This window comes from Phaethon aethereus (assembly GCF_964289735.1).
Source record: "Phaethon aethereus genome assembly, chromosome: 3".
Classification (NCBI taxonomy): Eukaryota; Metazoa; Chordata; class Aves; order Phaethontiformes; family Phaethontidae; genus Phaethon; species Phaethon aethereus.
In genome coordinates, this window is record NC_138576.1 from 129,554,933 (window position 1) to 129,573,044 (window position 18,112).

The 18,112-nt window shown below is 38.5% G+C and overlaps 1 protein-coding gene across 1 annotated transcript in view; it reads left to right on the forward strand.

Moving 5' to 3' along the window:
• Positions 1–18,112, forward strand: part of RALGAPA2 (Ral GTPase activating protein catalytic subunit alpha 2) — a gene marked incomplete at its 3' end in the record, with an annotated part of 131,040 nt that overhangs the window by 62,373 nt on the left and 50,555 nt on the right. Inside the window, exons 28-36 of the mRNA XM_081998643.1 lie at positions 272–382; positions 742–810; positions 983–1,120; positions 1,634–1,817; positions 3,694–4,465; positions 4,858–4,929; positions 5,929–6,052; positions 7,128–7,283; positions 14,793–14,951. Of these exons, the coding sequence (XP_081854769.1) occupies positions 272–382; positions 742–810; positions 983–1,120; positions 1,634–1,817; positions 3,694–4,465; positions 4,858–4,929; positions 5,929–6,052; positions 7,128–7,283; positions 14,793–14,951 (1,785 nt within the window). The remainder of the gene's footprint in view (positions 1–271; positions 383–741; positions 811–982; positions 1,121–1,633; positions 1,818–3,693; positions 4,466–4,857; positions 4,930–5,928; positions 6,053–7,127; positions 7,284–14,792; positions 14,952–18,112) is intronic.

The following is an 18,112-nucleotide window of genomic DNA, read 5'->3' on the forward strand; positions in this document are numbered from 1 at the left end:
GGGCCAAGGTGGTATCCTATATAAAAGTATAAAATATTTGCGAAAATAGCATGTGATTCTGTACCTAAACACCCTTTCCAGAACAGGCCAAGTTAAGATTGCATAGGTCATGTCAAGCCTGCTGTTTCCTAATGCTGACGATGTGATATTGCAACACTAACATTTTTTTATTGTTTGTATAGATGCAAAATAATTTAAAATATGGAGAAACTGAATGGTATTGTATCTGGATATTTTATTTTGCTTTTAATCACTTTTTCTTCTCTTCCAGTTTTCTAATAAACTGGTAGCTCAGGTAGCCTGTGATGTTCTTCAGCTGCTGGTTTCTTATTGGCAAAAGCTTCAGAAGTATGAATCCTCTCTGTCCAGAAAAATTACTGAAGTATGTTGTTTTTTCTAAAATGTTTGCATGGAAATCGTATGCAAAGTTGTCTTAATTCCTTACTTGAACTACTGTAACTGTGACGTTACGTTAACCTTTTCCTTTCTTCGGCAATTATTGTTAGGGGGTATATACTTGCTATAGTCCTAGAACCAGTGTACTTCTCTCATTTGTAGGGATTTATTTCCAAAATGCTCAGTAAAACTTTTTGTTTCACTTGGACATTGATTCACAAGGGCAGTTAGATGCTCCTAAGAGAATTTAACCTTTTTCATACCCTGTTGAAATAAAGTTTGTGCTCTGTCTTTATAGCAAAGGAAGTTAGATATCTTTCTGGAATTTTGTTTATTTTAATGTAGATCCTTGTGGCCACTATTGCATTTCTCTTACCGAGTGCTGAATACTCCTCTGTGGAAGCAGATAAAAAGGTAGGTCACTGAGAAGAGCAGTTGTCGTTCTTTCTTTGTGCTGTTTGAGATGGTTATTAAATGAAGTCGCTTTGAACCAGAGTCATATTTTAAACTTTCAAAATCATACCTTTTAAGTTTGGGTGAATTAAATAGAATATACCTATATACTGTGTTACATGTTTCTGTTTAGTTTATAGTTTCATTGCTGCTTTGCTTGTTGGATTGGTGTATGGCATTACCCATGAAAATGCTACTGGAGCCCGTGTCTGCTGGTGTTCATGAAGATCAACCTGCATCTAAAGCTCCTTTACTGGACTATATTTACAGAGTGAGTGTGAGGAATGAATGTGATTTATTGTGTCTAGGTGTTTAAAGCATGACTTTCATGCATCCTGTTAGGCACAGAAGCATTTTTAGCAAGCTGTAGAAAATAATGAATTCTTGCAGTGTGGGCAGAAGTCGTACAAATGAGAAGTTATGAATGTAAAATATTAAGATGATAAGTTTAGAGATGTAGAATAGACAGAATATGGTGAAGAGAGAAGGGCAAAATGCTTAAAACAACAAGCCAGGGGAAATAATCTCTGCAGAAATATTTGAATTATTTTCAATGGGCTGTTAAAATACAAAATAAGCTCTGAAGTGAGCTGTTAAAGTACAGAATAAGTGCTCACAAAGAGTGTTATTTTAAAAACGCTGTATTTGGACATAGATTTTTTTGGTAGCATTTCCTGGCTTTCACAATGCAAAAATTATGGTGGGTCACTCCTCACTGAATGTGTTTAAGTGGGTACTGTAATGTACGCTTTGCTGCTTCACTGTTGTGCTTGTCTACTTGCAGGTTCTGCACTGCTGTGTGAATGGCTCCAGCACGTATACTCAGCAGAGCCATTATGTGCTGAGTCTGGCGGATCTCTCGTCCAGTGATTATGACCCGTTTTTGCCACTGGGGAATGTTAGGAGCTCTGAGCCAGCTCAGTGCCACTCCTCCACGGATTTGGGCAACCTGCTCACTGTCGCTGAGGGTAAGAGAGTTCACAGAGCATGATGAGGACCAGCGTGTCAGTGTTCAGCAGCTAGGAAATAAAGCTTTCCAGCTTACATCTCTTCTGTGAAAATGTGTTTTTCCTTACTGTATGTATTTCAAGGAATAGCATTCCTTGAAAACTGGGCAGCACCCTTTTTTGATGAATTTCAGTTGCCTGTGTAGTAGGATGTTGAAGTTTGTTGCTAACATTGCTCTTTGCGAATATCACAGGAGAAGGAAAATGACACTAAGGTGCTGTATAGTGAGACATTGGTACAGACACAGGATAGACCATTTGCTTTTGGTACTGCTTATATTTTAATATATAGAGTTAAATTCAATAAATAAGATAAGCCCCAAATCAAACTTTTCAGCAGCATGCAGCTACCCTTCTTGAATTTTTCAGCAGAAATTACTCCATTCTCATAGGTAATTGGTCTGTTCTGAGTGAATTGAGAAGAATGTGTACAATTTGGACTAAATTCTGCAGCTGCGTAAATATGCCATTTCTGCTGATTCACAATCTACCTGTGTCTAAAGTGAAAAGAGATTATTTGGATCTAGGTACATTATGTTACTAACTTTTTAAAGTCAACTTGGAAGTATGTATCCAAACATGAAATAATTAATCTGAGTGATTTATGACAGACATCACCTTTATTTCAAACTCTTGTTAAAAATAACCTTTAAAACAATGGTTGTTCAGCTGTGAATTACATACATTTTAAGTAGTTTCATATATTAATATTCATTAAAGTATTTCTGCAGCAGACTCGAAAGTACAGATGCAGTATTAAGTTGTGCAAGATAACGTTGGATTGGCAGTGATGCTTTAAAATAGTATTTTCAGGTTTTGGTACTATACTATTTTTCAATCCTGCAGCTTATTTTCTTTGGTTTTGTGTATGTGCTTTTAGTTTGAACAAAAAGGTTAAAAAGATTAAAACCTGTTCTACACAGATTTCTTGCTGACTAGGACATGTTGTGAATAGGAGAAAGATAAAATTGGATGTCAGGTACCTTTGCCATTTTAGGTAGAACAAGATCATCTTGGATATATTAGTGCCCTACATGTTCTTTGGTTTGCTTGTTTTTTAAAAAGATTCGGAGGTTTACTACTAGGGGATTCAGGAAAAGAATAAAGAGACTTTTTTATGAAAGGAGGCTGAAGAATTTTGGCTTTTTGGAGCTAGCAAAAGGCTGGAAAGGGAATATTCCTGTTGCTTAAAAGTGCATTACAAGGTATAAAAACCAAGGAAAGAGGAAAACACTATAAACTGAAAAAAATGTTTTTAAACTGAATATGAACAAAACTTGGATATTAGAAGTGGAGGTACAAGGTAGCTCTGAGCACGATTGATTTATGAAATAACTGATGTATTTGGTGGGAACATCTTGGGATCCAGAAAGTCTCTTCGTGCCTCATACAAGAACTATTCCACCGTGCTGCTGAAGATCAAAAAGCATTGGGTTTTAGTTGCATCTCTGGTTTACCTTTGCTTCTTGTGCCCTGTCCCCCTCTCACTATGATTGCTGTGGGGATGACTGTGGGAATACAGGCAGTAAGGAGAAACACCTTAACCTGCCAGATGAAACTGTAGTGACAGCAGGCATTATTGGATCGGTGTGCAGGACTTTTTGCACGCTGGATGTCACAGTAGGCTAACTGTCAAATGGCATGTGCAAAAATAGAATAAAAATGTGTGACAGGTAGAATGTCTTGGTAAGTGGTTGTAAATAGCTTCTTGAACAGGAAAGATTAGGAGGACAACTAAGGCAAGCTTCTGATATATGACAGAAATTTGCAGATACTCTTTTTTTAATTGCCTCTTGCTGCTCTTATTGATCTATTATCTTTTCATTGATTGTTTTAGAAAAAAGGAGGAGGAATTTAGAATTGATACCTTTAACAGCACGGATGGTTATGACTCACCTGGTGAATCACCTGAGCCACTACCCGCTCAGCGGAGGCCCTGCCATTCTCCACAGTCTCCTTAGTGAGAACCACGACAACTCCTATGTGGAGTCCTCTGAGCTGTCCTCAGAAGTCTTCCGGAGTCCCAACCTGCAGCTCTTTGTATTTAATGACAGTACTCTTATATCTTACCTCCAAATCCCCGCAGACAAGACAACAGACGCTGAGCCAGCAGCACCCTCCTCGGACGTAAGGGTAATTGTCAGAGATATCTCAGGGAAGTATTCTTGGGATGGCAGAATATTGTATGGGCCTTTGGAGGGCTGCCTTCCGCGGCAGAGTGCAATGAACACGTTTGTGATCTCGGGCAACCCTGAGCACCACTTTGTTTCCCAGAAGGACGTTTTTCAGGTAGAAGAAGGGGAAGATGCTCTCGATCAGTTGCTGGAAAAGATTGGTAACACCAGTCCTGAATGCCTTTTGCATCCCCAGCGAAAGCTGAATGAGCCGTCGCCGCCACCCTTTGGTATGAGCTACGACCAAGAGAATGCGATCACTGAAGCCCTGATGAGGCAGAGCACCCAGGAAAAAGAGTATATATTTAAATGCAGCTCAGACTGCAGTATGAAGGTGGCCCGCCAAGAAGAACCACGTCCTGCTGAACCTCAAGCATCTTTTTATTTCTGTCGGCTGTTGCTAAATGACTTGGGAATGAACTCCTGGGATAGAAGGTAGGAAGAGAGGATTCGGAACATGTTTATGGTACTCTTGCTCTTCTCACTTCTACCCCCTAATGTGCGCACACTTAAGAAAGTGAGAATTACATAGCTGGGTGGTAGAGCATATTTTTGAACTTTTACATATACCTGCTTCAGTGATTATTTTAAGTAGACATCTGTAGATTGTTTATAATTATTATAAAAGTATAATAGTAATAGTCATAATTTATATTTTTATTTATATTCTTTTAAATAGACATCTGTAGGCTGCTTATAATAATAATTTAAAAAATCACTTGGATCATGCAAATTTGATTCCCTTCTCTTAGGTACTTGAATGAGAAAATACATTGTACTGTGTTACATTTTCTTCAAATTCTTCAATTTTTTTTATATATTTATAGAAAAAGCTTTCATCTTCTTAAGAAAAATTCAAAATTACTGCGAGAACTGAAAAATCTGGATTCACGCCAATGGTAGGTAATGTTTATTAAACACACCGTTGGTAAGGTTAGTATTTCCAAAGAAAGAATTAGTAAGTCACCAAAACTTCATTAAAATTGCATGTGCTAGCAGTACAAATATTTGTATGAAAAATGGGTTGTTCGTTTCTAAAGAGTTCTGGAGCCTGAAAAGACAAGCTATTTTCACTGTCACTACACGGAATTCAAAATCGGTAGCAAATAATACGACACAGCAACCTATTTTCTGTTTTCTTTAGCTGAGAGGGGAGGGAAGAAATTCCAAAATTTTTTGTGACCTTGGCTCAAGTCCCACAAAGGGCTCTTTCCTGCAGGATGATCCCTGTGTCAAGAGCAGTATTTAAGGGGTAATCTCCGTACACGTACTCTATAGCCAGGTAGTGGCAGAATAGAGTTCTGAATATTAGGGTTTATTTTTCGTTAGTTGACATATAGCTATTTGGAAAAATGTCTGCAGTGTTGCAGAGTTCCGATTTCTTTGTATCCCAACAATTTTCATACCAAATACCCTTAGCTTGTTTTCAAATAAGCCAACTGTCACTGTCAGCCTTGTAAAACTCAACCTGGGATCTGAAAGTCAATAATGTTTTTTCTTTCTCATATATCATCACCCTGTAATTAAAATGCTGTAGGTCAAATTATGTGCCCATTAACACCTGTGCAATCTTACAGTCTTTGGCAAGGTTGCACAGATGTGAGTGATTAACCCTGTAATTGGAACTTGGTCATCAATTTTTTTGCTGATACACAGAAGGAACAGACTTGGCTCTGCTCTCTGAACTGTTGTGTCTGCAGTGTGGTTGTGGGGGGAAAAATAGATTGGTGAAAATTGGTGAAAATAGATTTCTGCAACTGAAATGGAGTGATGTATTTGTGTGTGTAAGACAGTGTTAAACATGGTCACCTGTGCATAGCTTTTGAGTGCAGATGATCTAAAAATAATTTCAAGCTAAAACTTCTTTAACTTCTGGGTTTTTTTATATCTAATTACAGCCGTGAAACTCACAAGATTGCAGTGTTTTACATTGCAGAAGGACAGGAAGACAAATGTTCAATACTGTCCAATGCAAGGGGAAGCCAGGCATATGAAGATTTTGTTGCTGGACTGGGCTGGGAGGTAATAGTCATAAATTTAGAGAAGCTAACTTCCTTAATCTGAAGATCTATGAAAATCGATGTAAGCCAGTTAAAACAGGCAAATGAAAAACAAACTGCTTATATCACTGTGTATTTTTTAATTCTCAAAAAAAAAAAGATAAATTTTGATACATACTAATATTTAGCTGTACTTAAAAGATCATCTTTTTAGCAGAATTCTGTAAATGTACGTGCTACTTCTGGATGAACGCATCCTTCCTGTTTCTGCTGGACAGGTGGTGCTGCAGTGGACATTCCTGCTTTCTGTGTCATTAAGAGCTATAGCAGAATTTTACCTTAATTTTAGTTCCTTTTAGCTCTTCATATGGTCAGACCACTTACCCAACCATAGCACTGCTTTACAAAGGACAAAAACATTTGGTTTTAGTTTGCATTGTTGAAACAGTGTGTCAGTAACCTAGCTGACAGGAACTTCTATGTTTTCTGGAAATATATAGTAGCTGTGTTTTCATGTCTAAGGTTTTAAGTGACACAAGGTCTACAGGGAGAGGTAGCATCCTCAGTTAGACTGATGCAGTTGGGGAAAAAAAAACCCAAGCTTTTGGACACAGGCTTGTCTTGAGAGGCATTTCTTCTGAATGATCTTCTAGAATAATTTCTTCTAAGGTTCTTCTTTTTGTACGGACTTTCAATTTTTTCTGCAGTTTTTCTGTTTGTTTAGATTTTCCCTGTACTTTATAATTATTTCTCATGGTGTATGCTTTAAGTGGTCTTGCTAAGCCATGCATAGCCCTTAGAGCAGCTGCGCATGACAGAATGCTTTTGCTTCCTTGCTGTTGTTTGCTGGAAGGCAAGTAAAATAGCCATCTAGCTAATGACTTGGTACCTAGTTAAGAGTTGTTTACTTTTACTAAATGTCAAATACAGGAATGGGAAACAGATCTAATGCAAACCTGTAGAGGAAGACCTCTCTTCCCCTGGGATGGCTACAGAATTCTAGAGCAGTAAATTCACCAAGTCTTGATATATAAATAAATACTGATTATTCATCAGTCTCTTCAAATTTCTTCTAATTATGACTTTCAATCAATCAGGTTGATCTTTCAACACACGGCGGGTTTATGGGCGGCCTGCAGCGCAATGGCAGCACGGGGCAAACGGCACCCTATTATGCTACCTCTACTGTGGAAATAATTTTTCATGTGTCTACAAGAATGCCATCAGATTCAGACGATTCACTGACCAAAAAGGTAAATAATTTGCTGTGTATTTCAAAACATTGTCAATAGTCTTCAAGTGCTTAAAGTTTAAATTGAAAACAGATTGTGTTAACTGGTCCTAGCAGGCCATCTTTGCTGTGCCACATGGTGCTCTGCAGCTAGATTATCTGAATTAAATGGCATCTAAATTCTGGATTCTGAAATGCAATTAACATTTCCATGGTAGCCTCAAATACCACCATTAGTAATAATATTAGCAATAATTTCATTTGTATGTTGTCTGCCTGCCAAAACTGTTGTAGTTTGGTAGAACAAAACAACCAAATGCAGAATAATAAAACCTTACAGATTAATCATCCAGTGTGTAACAGAAAAGAAAAGAAGTGAAAGAGAAGTGACAAGCATAGTACCAAAAGCGGCCAGCTGATATTTAAAGCCATTATCCAGTTATTCACTGTTCTGACAAGCAGACTCTGCTTCAAAGATGGCCAGAACCCAGCCCAAAATTTTGTTGGTATCAGTACTTAATCATTTGTCTTTCCTAACGAGGAGTGATTTGAGATTATGGTGCTTGCCAACTGCTGCTTAGAGTCAAAGAAGATTGTAGGTGCATACCAAATCCTTGCCTTTTTAATTAGGATTGGCAACTTGTCCTACATAGCTTGTTAATGTGCGTTAATAATGTGATACTATTGTGCTCTGAAAATTATCTATGAGTATGTCACTGGGTGATTGTATTTGTTGTCCACATAGTTGCAAAACAACATGTGCTTTTCCTCGAAATAAAAAGGTGGAATTTCTGATTATCAGTCCTGAAAACTTGTCCAGCATTTCATAGTAAAGTTAGATCCTTTCTTTTTCATGGTGATATCTGTAATTTAAAAAAAAAAAAGTCAGCAAAATTACATGTCTCTCTTTATGTATGCAGCTCATTATCTTCATATTAGTGGATTTACATGGCTATGGAAAAATATAATCTGAGTACTTTAGGTTAGAGAAGTAGGGCTGTGGTAGATATTAAGAGGCTGTATAGTCTCTATGACTTTACCAAGGTAGGACTATCTGTATTTTTATTGTTCCTGGCCAGTATTTATCTAGCTGCTAGTTAAAAACTCCAGTGATGAATGCGCTACAGTTTCCCTAGGCAACGTATTCCTATGCTCCGCTTTTTGTACCATGAGAAAATTTCTTGTGGCATCTACTTTGCTTTAATTTAAGCCCATTTATTCTTACCCTATTCCACATGGTTATGGAGAACAGATCATTTTGCAGAGGACTTATTCATGTTTGAGTACTGCTACCATGTCTTTGCCAGTCTTATTTTTCCTACACAAATTGTGGTGGTTTAGTCTAATCTTCCCTTGTAAGTTGTCGCTCCTGGATTTTATGGAAGCATAGCAAAGACAGTGAAATATCATCTAGTTGTTAAGTAATACATCACCTGGGAGAGGAGAGAGCACAGTCTGACAGAGCAACCACAAGGGGAAAAATGGGTTTTAATTGCAAACAGTCTATTTTACTAGTTCTAATTCCCACCCACGTTAGCGATTAACACAGACATTGAGAGGGTCTGGTTATTTTATTTAATTGTCTTCCCTGTGTTTTGCTTTAAGAGAATTTCTTCTTTGTGAAAAACAAAAAGCAAAAGCATTTAGTAGTTGCCAGCCTCCAAGTCCTGAAGTGCTAGGAAACAAGGCCAGCTCCAGTACATGTTATCCACAGAAAATACCACAAAGTAATTGCTTTAAGACTTTTTTTAAAAAAAAGCTTAAATCTGCTATAGGAATGGAACCCTGCAGGCATCAAACTGTGTATTTCTGTGAAGGACAAAGCTGTGAGCAACCTCGGGGACCGCAGGAGCTGGCCCCGCTGTAAGCAGTGGGTTGGACCAGGTGACTTCCAGAGGTCTTTTTTAACGTATAATCTTCCATGGTTTCATGCTTCTGCACAGAACAGTTTCATTTAATTTGTCACAGCTCTTTTGTAAGCAAGCATGTATTTCTGCAAATTAGCACAGACTGCTTAACAAATTTTACAAAACTGCAGTTTGAGTGGAGGCAAGGTGCTTTTCAGAAGCACTGTAAAATTTCTGGAAGATTGATAGTTCTCTCATTCTTTGAAAATGCCGATGAATGAACTCGCCTACATTTGAAACCAGTGTTTTGAGTGTGAGTGTATATCCAAACCATTTCTAAAGATCGTGCAAGAACTCTTATAACCCTAAAAGTATTGGTTTCTTGAAATTTCACCTGTGAACCTGAGCTGTGGCAGCCCTATACTGAAATACCTAAAGGCAAGTACAGTGATGCTTTACCAGCAAAATTCCTCAGTCCGCAGAAGTCCCATCTTGATGTTGGCAGCCTTTGCACGTGCAGACCACAACTAGCATGTGTGCTTGAAAACAAACAGGTGCCTGCCTGCAACATACTCTTAAACAAGAGGAAAACATATTTATTTTCCCCCACCTGTCGATATGGTGCTTGCGGATTCTGCAATACCCGGTTAACAGAGTTGTAATGAAATGCAATATTGCTTCCAAGATTGTGGCAACTCTCAAGATCATCACAAATACTTTAATACTTCTATTTGCTCACGGAACAGTTAGTGCACGCTGGTCTTAGGTCCTCACCTCAGATTATTTGGGGTGGTGCGTCCAGGTTAAAAAGATTATTTTATATTTATTACTTCTTTCTGTTAATGCTTCTTTGTTATGGCAGTGTGTGAGAGGAAGGACGATTACAATGTTGTCATTCAGCACCTGCTCCAATTTAATGTTTGCTGCTATAGAAGTATAGATGGTGTTAGAGGAAAATATTACTGGGAGGAGAAGATTTTATCATGTTCCCCATCAGGATGCAATGTGGGTCACAACTTTTTTTTTTTCTTGCCTTCCCCCTGCTTCCATCAGATAGGGTTGCATGTATACTATCAGGGATCTAAGGTCCCCCTTATCTCTGAAATCTTTGTGTCATTTCTGTGGTTTCTTTTCTGCTTATTTTGCTTACAGACAGGCAAAAAGAATTCAATATCAATCAGCGTGCTTGGCTCGCAAGCTCCGGAGCTGAACAGAAGGTCTTACCACCTGCTGGCCAAGGAAGTAGTACAGCAGGCCATAAATTCTGTGGGCTGGGGAATTAAGCAGATGCAGTAATTTTACTTAAATATGTCATTATGGTTCTTTATTTTTACTGAGCACAAGAGGATAAATTCATTTCTGGTATAAATTCACTAGAATAAGTGCACTTCCACTGAGGATGAACTTGGCCCCTTATTGTTGTGCAGTTTAGTTGTAACTTGCAGTTTGTATTCCTTTATTTGAAGTATACGCTGACATATTATATTACTCATTGTGGGGGGGTGAGAGGGGGAGAAAGAAAAAACCTCTCCAAATAAGTCTGAGCCCTGAAAGAAATCTTTTCTAGTGGAATAATCAAAATTCAGCTGATATCTTTTGCTGCTGTAGGGTTTAGCATCATTGGTTCTAAACTTCTTTTTTTTATCTGGCTGTCTTGTGGCAAGAATGAAAATCAATCATAGTAGCAGCATCCTACCATCCTCATCTTGTTCTAGCTAAATTGTACCTAACGGTTTAAAAATGAGCTGCAAAATTTTTAAGTGATTTATTCCATCTTCTCCATTGTCATAGCAGAACTTTTTCAATTCAGAAATCTGGTTGCAACCCCATACTGAACTCTTGCTCCTTCGCTGCAGAAATTTGTTAGCTAGAGCTAGATTAGATTTTTAGCAGCTAATCTAACTGCTGTAGGGGTTTGCAAAGTGGGGACAGAGCTGTGCTATTGGATTTGTCCAATTCATTTGACTCCAGGACTATAATTGCACTTATGTCTTACAAGGCTTTTATAGCCTAGGGCTGGCGAGCAGCAGAAAAACAAATTGGCAGTGATACAGTAAGAGTGAAAGGGAATGAAAGGCGCACATTATCAGTCTCCAGGCAGCACTGTTCTGGCAGGAAGTTTCTTGGTTAATTTACAAATAAAACTTAGATTTTAGGATGGGTACACTGTCAGCCAGACAATGGGGATGTCAGGCCTGACTGTTACTTAGCAAAAGTAGCAGCCATGCCGCCCCAAAAGCAGAAATTCTTCAGTCAAACAGACGACTCCTCTCTGGAGCCAGCTGGCTGTGTAATGCAATTAGCAGGGAAAGGAGGTCAGGCCATGAGGTGTGTACCGTGACCAGTGTCAGCGGCGGCGTGTTGCCTGGCAGGCAGCGTGCGGCCCCGCCGAAGCAGGGAGCCTTGAAAACTATTCACTCGAGCGAAGGGGAGCAGTGGCGCTCGGCGAGCCTCCCCGCGCGGAGGCTGGCTGCGCAGCTCCTGGAGTTGCCGGCTGTGCTCCAGCGCCCAGATTAGGGCTGAGGAAATGCAGAGCAGATATGATTAACGGCGGCGTGACACACGTCAGAAGCTATACATTGACCCAGCTTCCAGGTGTTAAATGCTCGGCGTAGCCAAGACGTCAGGCTGTGGCTGTGTCTGAGCGTGTGCAGCTGAGAATGTATATGTTTTGTACGTGTTAGCAAAACTGCTTTTATGTGCAGGCTAAAAATTCGTGCACTGTCAGCTCAAGGAGAACAAGCAATTGCAGTTTCAAGAGCTGCCTTCCCTGAACATTTGTAGAGAGATCGTTCAAGTCAGCAATAAACTTAAGAAGTCTGACTGCTTGTGGTTGAGCTGTTGTGTGGTTTGTTTTTGCTTTTTAATATATGTCTTATAGCCTGACTGCTTTGGGATTTTTTTAATGTATTCCCCCCCCGCCAAACTGCATGGTGAGCGTAGCATGGAACTCTGTCTCCAAATGCATCATATGTGTTGCTTTGGACCTTTAAGGAAAACTTGCTTATGTCCCTCAGGGTACTGAGTCTACCTCCCAGCTTATATTTTGAATGAGTGACGCAGGAAAATAGCAGCTGGTCTGTTGTCATTGAGAAGGTTATTATAATGGTTTTTATCAATGAAATTATCTTTCAAGAACAATTATTTTTGATTAATACCAATTTTATATTTGTCACATTATACCTTATAAATGCAATGATTTAGGATATATGACTTCAGAACAATGACAGGTAGTAAATCGAGCTTTAAAATTAGTTACTAGCGTGTGGTGAGGATCGTAGCAAAGGTGGTAATTTATACATATGGACTTGATGATCTTAAAGGTCTTTTCCAGCCTTAATGATTCTGTGATGTTTGCAAGATTTTGAGCTCATAGCCGTCACTTCCTGTCTCAAACAAGCACAGCAAGTACCAGTTGATATCAGTTCTCCCTGTTTACTGCATTTTGTTCTCTCAGATGTGGTATAGATACAAAGTGTTTTGGGACTGTGAAAATACTATGAAAAGTATTTGATTATTATCAGAATAGTTCCTTGTGATTTAAAAAGGGTCTCTTATGCAGTATTTGGACACACTTTGGTTACTGTTTTTATAGCGGTATGTGCTCTTTATCACTCCAAAAGCAATAGGAGGCAAGGCAGTACAGAGCCTTTTCTTCAGGGTTTGTTTTGCAGAAAGAAGAGCTGTGTTCAGTTTGAATTGCCCTGTGCAACTGGACAGCTGCATCACCTTACAGAATCCTGTTTCCATATTTATTTGGTTTTTTTTTTTAAAGCAGAGGTTGCTAAATACCGCCATTGTGGGTCTTCTCCGTGTTGCAAAGCTAGTGCCCGAACTCATTCTAGTAGGAGGATGCGTTGGGTTCAGCCTGATAAATCGTGGGCACTGCTCACAAGTACATCACTGTTGGGCTGCTCTGAACGCAGCTGGTGTGAGCTGAGTCCTCCTTTCGCTCAGCTTTCGTAGAAAATTACAGCTCAGCTTCCGCTGTGTGCGGAATAGCCTTGCCAAACACTTAGATCCTCAATATGTATAACCTGTTGTGCACGAAGTCTTGTAGCCAGATGGATTTTGGGGTTTTTAAGTCTAAACTTTACATCTTGCTTTTAATCACTTTTAAGGTGACCTAGCTGCATCTGTTCACAGAAAGTGAAATCAGGATTTTGTTGTGCATGTAAATTGCTGCCTAGTTTTGTATGTATCAGTCTGCACTGTGATATTATCAACATCACTGTTTTCTTGGATGTTGCTTTATTTTTACTGAGCAATTAAGAAAATATAAGAAAATATCACAGAAGTCAGGATGACCATGAGAACAGTAATTTGTACCAATTTTTGTACATGTAAGAAGCTCTAGTAATAGTGTTAATGTTTCCATGTCTTTATAAGACAGTTTGTATTTTCTTCAGACAGAACTAAAAATGTCTTATTCATAGGTGTAAATAAAATAGAAATCTTTATCTTCTGTTTAATTTAAAATAAACTGAGAATCTAAATTGCTCTATAAACTTAGCTTTATTTTACTCTACTAGACTGTGAACTGTAAGCAAAGTTTAAAGTTTTAACTTTCTGATTCTCGTAATGCATTATGTTTTTGCCATGTTTCTCTTAGAACTGTGATACAGTTTGCCACCCAATATGTAGGAGTGAAATTCTTTACTTTTAAAGGCATTACCTGATTCTGAAGAGGGAAAATTCAGTGGTACAATATAGGCATGTGGAGATTACTTAGTTGTTATTTTCCAATGAAAATCACTACCTTTTTTCTCTCCCTCCCGCCCCGGCCCTGCACTGAGACAGTGAAGGCAGAGCTATTTTTTGGCTTCTTTGTTAGGTCTATTGTGCACATTGTTCCAGGGGCTAGCACCAAATTGGTGGGGTGGGGGGTGTTTTTTAAGCTTTAAGTGGGACTTAAATTGTCTTTATGCTTTGGGCTGGCATTCTGCATGTGGATTAAAATTTAACTTCAAAGCTTACAGTTGAAACTATTGTGCGTAGCTTGTACATGATTGCCAAATACTTTTTGCCATCTGTTAGATCACCTCCAGTTCCTCCCATAACAAAGCAAACACACAGGCTTTCAGTTGCACTTTGTGTACGTCACATTTAAATTTTATCCATGCTTTATGAATCTCTGCTCCAAATAAAAAAGTAACTCCCACAGTATTTCCCATTCTTCCCTAATACACATTGCCCAAGATATTTTGCTTATGTTTTCAAACAAAAGTCCACACCAGACAGAGTCAACAAGGAGAAATTTGTAATATAATAAATTCAGTAATAGTGGTTTGTGATGGAAAGTTTCTTGATGTCCTGAGTCAAGGTATTTTGTATTTCTGTGACAGCTGCATTATTTTAGCTGGAATGTGATGTTCTGTTGGTTAGCGTTTTGTTCTAGTAATTCAGATTTCCATCCTAAATTATTGTAGGTAATGTACATTTACATATTGTGCTAATGGCTAGTTTGATAATTACTTAATTAAGCCCTCAGACAACAATGCTTTCTGAATGAAGCAAATTATTTAGCTGATCTTTTCATGAGCAACTGGAGAAAAACAATATTTTAACTTTTTTTGTAATGAAATATTTCTACTATTGAGCATTGTAATTCAATTTGTAAGCCATGACCCCTCATAAACTGTTGTTATCACTCTGATTAATAAAGAGCCAATTTGCTGTTGCAGCTTCGTCACTTGGGAAATGATGAGGTTCACATCGTCTGGTCTGAACACACCAGGAACTACCGCAGAGGCATTATACCAACAGATTTTGGAGATGTTTTAATTGTTATTTATCCAATGAAGAATCACATGTTTTTCATAGAGATAATGAAGAAACCAGAGGTATGTTTTGACTGCTTTATTAGATCTATCATACGTGTTATGCAAGTGACCAACAGTTTTGTTGCTTAGGTAAAGCTCAATGTTTTAAAGTTTGTTTGTGTTTTCCCCAACAAATACTAAACATAGTCTGTCCACCTCAGTTTAAAAGCATGCTGAGCAATGAGCTTTTATGTTAAAACCAGAATTATTGAGAGCGATCGAAATGGCTACTAAATAATTTTATATTTGTGCCTAGCGCTTAAAGAAATATTTCAGAATTCTCAACCTGTAGGTGTTATTGTACAAAAAAAAAAGTTTAAAATCATTGTGAATTTCCAGTATGAGGCAATAAAAGCAAAATAATAAAGATTTAAGTTCCTCATTTGCTATTAATTCACCCCATACAGCTTGGTTACTGTTGTACATACGGTACTGTGCATAACCTCATATGTTTTTGAGACCGTCATCATAATCTGACTCAATGGGATGACGTAGGCATCAAACAAAGTATTTCAGGTTTAGTGTTTTCTGTTTATGTTTATTGTTATGCAACCACATTTTAGACACTTTTGTTAAATAATGGGGTTTTTCTTTGGAAAATACCAGGTGCCTGTGTATGTACATATGTGTATAAGTATAAAAAGCTACTTGAATAAATGCTTGTCTGGTACACTACAGATGCAAAAACGTATATAAAAGATACTTTATAAAAGTAATCAGTGAGATACATACTATTTCCCTTAAAGGAGGGACAAATATTTGTCCAAGAGAGTAACCAGCTGTGGAAAAATGCATACATCAGATGACATATTTACCAGGTGTACACAATATTTTTTGACTTGTGAATGACAGAGTTGTTATATATTAACAACCAGTGGTTTGCCAGTAGACATTTCAAACTTGAAAATTTTTTATAAATTGAAATAGTGGTGGCAGTTTTTTCCCTACGCTTGACTTTGAGCTCTGCAATTTACTTCTTGGGAATTTTAGCTTTTAATGTTCCATCAGGAAAATCGAAATTTAGTGTTACGAACATGCTTGAAAATTCTATGAACCAATCAAGAAAAGCTATGTCATCTTACATATTAGTCAAAAATATCCAACAGGCAGAAAGAATAATAGCTAACTGGAAATTTAGTCTTATCCCTACATTTAAAGTACAAACCATTACAATGTAATAAAATTAATCCAGACATTTCCAGGGCAAGTGTGGCTGACCTTTTGTTCACCAGCTACTGACCCCAGGGTGAATGAAAGAGGCTTGCAGAGAGAAATGTCTGTTGTTTGGCTTCAGTCCCTGGTATTTAAATTGCATTCCCTAATCAAATGAAAAGGCTGTCCTCTCTATCAGGTTACAGAATCCATGGCAACATTTGGCCTTTTATATACATAATGTTAGCCTTTTTGTTTGCATCTAAGTGGAGACACCTGGAGCAATGTTAACATTAACCGATTTAGCATTAATAGCTTCATTATATAAGAATTTCTGATCAGATAGCTGTTACTTTTGTTATATTGCTTCAGCTTGTATTGTTTTCATTTTTTATCTCCCTGCTTGGCAACCGGGCAATGATTTGCAAATTTTTTTTGTCTTGATTAATTAAGCAATATAATTATCAGGAACCGTGATGCAGTCTTTGCTCGACAAAGCTTCTGCGAGAAGACAATAGTAAGTCTGTTAGTGTGAATGCATTCCACGCGTCACAGATGCATGAGGGTATTCTGAACAATGAGACGAAAAGCTGCCTGCAAAAGAGGACAAAGAATGCCAGGCAGACTCTACACACTGCACATACCGCCAGGGACATACTGCGGGTTCCCTGGGACACAGATGCCTCGTTAGATTGCAGCTAGTCATCAGAGATTAATTCTCAGCCATTTGGTACAATAATTTACCCATTCCCCACTCTTTTAACTAGTGCTGCTTGCTATAGAGGGGAAGTCTTTGTGCTCAAAAGGTTTGTTTGACCTTGCCTACTTTTACGGCGTGCAACAGAAATAATTTTTATTTTCTCTGAAATTGTAATGAAGCAGGTGTGTGCAATGGGCTGAATATTAATTTTTGTTTCATGGATAACTTGCATTGACATTTGGAGTACTCAAGGAAGGGCGTATTTCCCTTTACTCTTTTTTTTTCTTTAATTGATTCCTGTCAAAGGATAATATATTTTTTGTAACCATTCAAAACGCTGTTTTCCTCACATGGGTCTTTAAACCAACTTACAGAAAAGCACTGAGCGGGGAGCATGTCCCTGTGCCTTCAGTTGGTCTGGTCCCTCGAATGCCTCGTTAAGGCAGAGCCCCCTACACAGATGGAAGCTGACGATATGCGAGTCCCATTGACTTTAATGACCCTCGGTGTGGCCGGTAGATCTGCTCGGGAATTAGTGATTCCGAGCTTTGCGTCCACGCGGCGTATGGCCCGGTTGCGCGCTCCTCATGTTGCGGCGGGCGGTGCGGACCCCGAGCCTGCCGGGAAGCGGCGGGGCCTGCTGGCTCCTCTGCCGCTGTAAGGCAGGGCAGCGACGCCTTTGCGGGTCTCCGGAGGGTTAGCCCCGCACATCGAAAAGCTGTGAACCAATTTGGGGAAATACTGCTCCTGTTTCTGGTTTTGCATGGGTTATGCTTGTTTTTTTTCTTCGGTAGTGTAAAATCAGTCGCTGTCATACAAAGTCACTTCCATCCTTCGCATTATTTTCTTTTCCATCTGCCAGTCTGTGCCAACTTGGGGGTGTGAAAAATGTGTGCCTTTTGACTTAAACATGTACCTAGGACACAGTTCTTGAAATAATCTCTTTGATTATTTGAAACATGCTTGAAAAAAGCATGTTTCCCAATTTCATGAAAGTCACTCTGAAGAGCACCCGCTGCACTCTTACCTCTACGCTGTGGGGACAGAGTTCAGGCGTGCGAAGGAAAGCTCTCATTTCTTAGGGTTCAACTTGATTTAGCCTACTTTTCTGTTTTAAAAGGAGTTTCACAGTAAAGTATGATTTATTGGAGTTTGACTATTAAACTTCCAGGGAAAACAGATATCAGACTTTTTTTTTTTTTTAAATGTCAGGCAGATTGGAGATATTTTTGATAAATTTGCTGGAGAATGCCCACTGGAATTTTTTAAAAATGTGAGCATATGTGTATACATGTATGTATTTATATACATGTATATAAGGAGTATAAAA